The following is a 6,657-nucleotide window of genomic DNA, read 5'->3' on the forward strand; positions in this document are numbered from 1 at the left end:
TACTGAAGGTAATGGGGCCCTTTATACACCCAGCTGTCCTTTGTCAACAACAAATTATCACTGGTTTTTGTGTTGAATATATGCTATATGGTAATTTATGGACCTAATAGGTATCTAAAGCCATTTGCACATAACAAAATATGTATTTTATCAAAGTAATTGATATAGAAATGAGCAAACCAGTGATATTTTAGGGAGCAGGCCAGCAGGTGGGGCCCATTACTTACATCATAGGCGCCTACACAACACAAAACACTGTTGCTGTATGTAGGTTTTATTTTATTTGTTTTTTATCTTAAATTTTGGAAATGTGCATCCAGGTTTTTTCCCTTTAAATTTTTTGGGGGCCCCAAGAGAGTGGGGCCCTAAGCTATAGCTTGTTTAGCTTATACGTAAATCCCGCACTGATGCCATTGGTAGGGGAACCTCAGACCTGGGGGCTGGATATGTTCCAGGCCACACTCCTCCGCAGCCCTTTCTGCACCTTCATCGGGTGTTTATACCTGGCTGGAATGTGTCCTTCAACTCTGATAATGCCTCTTTCATTCCCTGGAGGTGGGATAGGAAAAAGTGTGTGAGTGTATTAGCCTACTGTACAATGTTGTACTAGCCTACTGTACAACGGTAAAATTTATATCCATTGCCCTGCCCACTTTTGCCTCATGTCCCATCCTTAGTGTCATGTGGCCCTTACAAGATTGCCCAGAAGGGAATGTGGCCCTCAGGCAGGAAAAAAAGTCCCTCACCTGTCAGGGAACTGCCATCGGAACAGGGACAGGAAACAGAGGGGTAGTCATGTTACAGGGAGCCTCCGAAAATCTTGCGAAGCAGTTCTTCCGGTGATGAGGAAAGCCCCACCTCCAGTGGGGAAGAGGTGAAAGGACCTGAGGATGCTGCGGGGAGCCTTAGCACTGCTCCTGGCCAAGCTGGCCAGGAGGGAAGCATGCCCCTTCCGTCGCCCACCCTGCGCAGAGGTCTAAAGTGCAAAGAGGGAAGGAAAAGGCTGGGAGTAATGAGACTTTTATGTTGGGGGAGATCCAGGAAACAACCACTCCCGGATTCTGCTAGCAATTGAGGCAGACATGAACTTGTGGCTCTGCACTGTAAATAGTTTGCACCAAAATAAAACGTGTAAAAGACAGGTCTGAGTCCTGCCTGGTTACTCACGAGCAACTACCACTGCCATCTGACATCACCCTTTCTATATGTGATAGAGGTGTATTGCCAGAAGGAAGGTAACACAGGGAGGAAGTCCATAATTTCCCTCATTTGTTCAGAGAAGTACATAAGATGTGCACAGCAGATGGCTTAAGAGCAGCTCCTAAGGCTTACAGTAAATCATCACAGAACGTAAAAGAAACCCAAACTTGTTAAAGAAGAAAAGTTACGTTATTGCATGAAAGTTATGTTCTTACATCTTTCCTTTCCCTGACTGTTTCTCTGTCTCTTAAGGCTTAGCAGACTGGCATTCACCTGCAGCTGGAATGTTTCTATGGATGAAAATCAAGGGAGTTCCTGATACACAAGAGTTGATAATGAAGAAAGCTTTGGAGAAACAAGTATGAAAAATCTATACTATCCTAGGCCTAAAATGATGTTGGGAGAGAGGGAGGTAATCATAGTTTTAACAGTGTCTAATATTGGAAGAGGCAGAATAAGCTTATGAACTGAACATGAAAGATTTGTCTCTAGGTGCTGCTGGTTCCTGGAAGAGCGTTTAACATTAACAGCTCCGACCCCAGCTCTTACGTCAGAGCTTCCTTCTCGCTTTCTTCTCCAAGCCAGATTGATCAGGTGAGTGCAGGCTTGCTGTGCCTGCCAGCTTGTCAACTCTTTGGTCAGATTTGCTATCATTCAGCCTCCTGTCATCATTGTCACTAGGGCCAGACTCACAGGTGCATGTCTGGGGCCCTGCATCACCCAGCGGGCCCTGTGAAGTCCGCACACTCCCCTGAGGTCTGTGCAGACTTGGCCCTTCAGAGAGAGGAAGGGTTGGGAGCTGACATTTGGGAACAGTGGCCAAGGGTTTGACCTTCAAAGGAAGGAGCTCAAAGCTTTCCTGTTTGGTGTAGGAATGTTGCCAAATCAGCTAATTTAGAAATAAAGCAGTAAGGTCCCTATCCAATCAAACTCATGCCACAGAAGGTCTGTATACACCTCCTATATCTAGCTCTGGACCATGAGAGATAGACATGGGGAGGTATGGAAAGTGCACATCTTACCATTCCTTGGAATGCCCATGTAATGCTGCCTTCACATGTGCTCATGAGCCAAAATAGGCAGAAGAGAAAGAATAAATAGGGCTTTGTTGAGACTTGTGTGGCAGACCCTGAACCCACACTTGAATGGCTCCAATCCTAACCAGTTATCATTCTTATTTATTATTGCAGGGTTTTCAGAGGTTGGCTGAGCTCATCAAAGAAGCCTTATGATTTTACCAAACGAAAAATCCTTGATAAGCTAAAGAATCTACAGTAGAAACTCCGGCTTTTTCGAACACACTGGGGTTTCCCAACTGTCCACAGCAGGGAGAGCCATTGTGGGGGACCTCCAGATGTTGTTTGACTATAACTCCCATCAGCTCCAGTCACCATAGCTCCTTGGATGATGGGAGTTGTAGTGCAACATCTGGCGGGCATCCCATTGGCTACCTGTGGTCTGCAGAGTATGCTATGATTTAAAATGCACGCCTTTCCCCTCGTGGTGGTGGTGCTGTTTTCAGGTTGTCCATAGCAGATCATAAGGTGGGGCTGCAGTATTCACCTGAGCTTCATCCAACGGAGTCTCTGCAGCATGCAGAGAGCGGGAGGGATACAGTGGCAAGGTTGGTGCAGTGTAAATTTTCCAGTGGAGCCAATTCACCATACCAACCTGGCCACTGTCACACAAACCTCCCTCTCTTCATCCCAGTGTGCTGCAGTGACTCAGTCAGACAGAGGACAGGGGAGCAGCACTCCTAAAGTATCACATCGGCTGCTCGAGGCTGTATATTGACATCTTGGAATGTTGGTTAGAAGAGTTTGGATTTGATATCCTGCTTTATCACTACCTGAAGGAGTCTCAAAGCGGCTAACATTCTCCTTTCCCTTCCTCCCCCACAACAAACACTCTGTGAGGTGAGTGGCGCTGAGCGACTTCAAAGAAGTGTGACTAGCCCAAGGTCACCCAGCAGCTGCATGTGGAGGAGCGGAGATGTGAACCCGGTTCCCCAGATTACGAGTCTACCGCTTTTAACCACTACACCACACTAGCTCTTGTTATTCAGGAAGATCTAAATTAAGCTGTGGTGGAAGTGTTGCCCTCAATGAGCCTTGCTAATTTTTGCTAGATTGAAATAGTTTATAAAACGCCCCCTTTTGTGTATCAACATGTTTTCCCCAGATTTTAATGAGAAATTATCTTTAAACCATTATAGCCCACAAACTTCAGTAGAGGTGCCCTGCATCTTCTCTATCTCTCATCCACTGACAAACAAAAGAGTCTGAGAGTAATAAGGAGAGAAGTAGCAGGAGCTGCCAAGAAGCGTGGCTGCAGCCACCATTTCATGGCATCCTCCCAGAATTTACATTCAACTGATCAAATACCCATTTCTAAATAAATAGCTGCGCTCTCCACACAGAATGGCAGACCCGATATCTGTCTAAGGAAAGCAAGAAGATTGAACTCTTTCCACTTGGCAGTGAATCCCTGAAATCCAAATGGGAATGGCAAAAGTAAGTTGGGCCAAGGACTTTCTTATGAGTAAACATGTAAAGGATTACACTATAAATTATATCAGTGGTTCTCACTGGTGTGGCAGGAGAGGATGGCAAGTGTTGCGGGAAGATTCAAGGACGATCAAAGAAACATTTAAACATTTAAGTATGGTATAGTATACAGTACTATCAAAATAATTTGTTTAAATAATTTGTTTATTATTTATATTCGCAGATTATGGATAGATATTTTTTTCAAAATCAAGCAGTGCTAGAAGTTGTTACTTTTTGTTTCCAGTGTATTTCTTATCAATAAAAATTTCAGTGTGTTATGAGCAATTTTTTATTCTGACCCAGACAAAAAATGTTTGAGATCCATTGAACTACAAAAATGAAGATGAAAGCTACCTCTGCTGACCACATGATGCAGATTACAGTAATGATAGCCATCATATTTGCCCCTCTTTCTGTTCAGTTTTTTTTACATGATATATAACCACCGTGCTAAAAGTATTTCTCAATGTTACTAGTTTTTTGATGATAATATATATGATGGCCACACTACTAAAATGATTTGTCAGTTGCCAAGAACAAATGGTCCTTACTACTCAACACAGATTGACATTGTTAATTTTCTGATGTTCCAGAAGCGCCTGTGAGGTTGTCTCATGGCTGTTGTTTTTAATAAAAAGTTTAATATTAACTCTGAAAAGGGAAAAGTGCCTTCTCTTGGTAGAATATCTGAGGCCTTTATGAAGCATTTATGATCACATGATTAAGTGGATTGATTATATCTGTTATCTGGGAGGTTGCTTTCCTGAAATCTGCAATTGGAAAGTAAACGTTCAGCTTGTTAGACTGAAGGCGGAACAGGCAACCAGTGGGCTCCTAAAGTTCTTTCCTAATATCGAAGTCCTCAAACAATCTCTGACTGTTTTAACTGATTTTAATACTGTATTTTTCATTGCTATAACCAGCCCTGAGACCTTATGGTGAAGGGTGAGTGAGAAATATAAAAACAATAATTAACTGATCATGGTTTAAAGTGCAACCTTGGGGCCCCTCTGATCTCAACTGATCTGCAAAATTCTCAGAAAAGAATCCTTAGAGCAATTATGGGTGCCCCTAAAATATTCATTGGATTCTTCTCCTATAGACTTGGGAATCCATTTATTCTTGCATTTTCAATTATTGGATTAGAATTCTTTCAAAGGAAGCAAAGAGAGACTCAGTTTTGTTGCTAAGAGCAGAATCTTCTCAGTCTACTGAAAGAATTGTCTTGGCTGACAACATCTGGGAAGCTTGTGCTGATTCATAAATGTTATTTTCTAGGCAGGGGCAGACAGAGGACATAGTCAACTAGCGGTGGTTAAAAAAAATATTTTAAAAGTGAATAAAATAGGTCTTGGCACAGACCAAACTGTGTTATCAAACGTCAAATCAACCCCACTGGTATTACTGACCGTAAAAAGTATTTTACTGACATTATAAATTTCCCTTTATGGAAGGCTCTAATCCTTCTCAGGTTCCAAAAGAAGCTTTCTGCAATTTGAAATAATCATTATGGGGGCATTCCTTTTAACTAATGAGAAGGATGGAGCAGAAAATTTAGCTAAAATCGCACAAGCTGATAACCTGCAACATTTACTTTCTGACACTGTTTTGGGGTGGAATCTGCAAATATTTCTACTAGAAACTATATGTATTGAACTGAAAATGTGCCTTTGCAACAAAGTTTGCTCCTCATTATTTTTCCTGAGCTTGTAGTGGATAGTTTTATTGACAGATGATAGCATAGATTGCATGCTATGTTTTTATCAAATTATTTGGGTTTGGTTATTATTATTTGTAGCCCTTAATTAATAACAATTCTTTGAGGGTATTGTGCTATGTAATTTTGTGTTTTTATATAGTAAGCTGCCCTGTGATCTTTGAATGAAGGGCGGTGTAGACATTTTTAATAATACTAAATAAATTATTATGTTATCAAAATGCACCCTGCATATAGCAATATTGAACTTAAGACTAAAGAACTGGATCTGTTTTAAACTGATCTCATTTTATAATCTCCCTTTCATGGGCTGAATCGTTACAACAGTTGTATCCCATAAAAAGAGAATAAAGCTTCGAAATGATAAACATTGTCTGTGTGTATTTGTATGACATTTTTGGCTTGCAAAATGCCAGCTTGATAGGAAGATAATATGATCAGAAATTCACCCAGCACAAGTGATTCTGCTGGTGGATGGTGGCTCAAGAGCTTCCCATTTCAAATGGTGGCCGCTGAAAGCTCTCTCAAAAGGCCAGGGAGGAGAACAGCAACTCATAAAGCATGAGGGGATACTCTGAGATGTTGTTGCCTCTCCTCCGGCATGCAATATCCACTTGTGCCAGAGGGTTGGATCTCGCCCAGTGTTCTTTGGCATGATCTGCAAACTTTACTTTTAATGCTAAGAGTGAAACCACACATTCTAAATGTGATCTGCACTGAAGAAAATGCCTTGTGACACACCACATATGCAGTCAAACATTTTCACCGTGATTTATAACATATGTCAAAGTAGAGTTCCGTAAAGCATATTCAGATGTTTGTCTCAACATGAGAACGCTGAAAGTGTAGATGGGAGCTGGGCGTGTGTGCCTGCAGGCTCCCCCCCCAATTTCCTTGTGTGCATTGTGGGGGTTCCCTCCATCCCTGGTCATCCCCGTGTTGCTTGGGAAAGGCCTGAAGAGGTTTTCTACGAAGTAGACTTCTCTGTGTGATCAGAGACCCTGCTTTTATCATTGTCACAATTGCTGTAGAAACTGCAGAAGGTGGGGGACTGAAGGGACACGCTCATGAGCACATTGAGGGGAAGTGCAGAGCATGCAAAGCTCTGCCAAAGCACACGCTTTGGTGTCTGCATATTCAGACAGATGCCTGAACACCTATAGCTGTGCCTTAAATGGAGGTGAGATTTGC

At 42.3% G+C, this 6,657-nt stretch overlaps 1 protein-coding gene across 3 annotated transcripts in view; it reads left to right on the top strand.

The window, feature by feature from the left end:
- Positions 1 to 5,834, top strand: part of AADAT (aminoadipate aminotransferase) — a 38,609-nt gene extending 32,775 nt beyond the window's left edge. For all 3 annotated transcript variants that reach the window (XM_053402843.1, XM_053402842.1, XM_053402844.1), the window contains 3 exons: positions 1,453 to 1,559; positions 1,693 to 1,794; positions 2,391 to 5,834. In XM_053402843.1, coding sequence (XP_053258818.1) covers positions 1,453 to 1,559; positions 1,693 to 1,794; positions 2,391 to 2,432 — 251 coding nt within the window. In that variant the 3' untranslated portion in view covers positions 2,433 to 5,834. The remainder of the gene's footprint in view (positions 1 to 1,452; positions 1,560 to 1,692; positions 1,795 to 2,390) is intronic.
- The last annotated feature ends 823 nt before the right edge of the window (positions 5,835 to 6,657 follow it).

Source organism: Podarcis raffonei, chromosome 9 (assembly GCF_027172205.1).
Source record: "Podarcis raffonei isolate rPodRaf1 chromosome 9, rPodRaf1.pri, whole genome shotgun sequence".
NCBI lineage: Eukaryota > Metazoa > Chordata > Lepidosauria > Squamata > Lacertidae > Podarcis > Podarcis raffonei.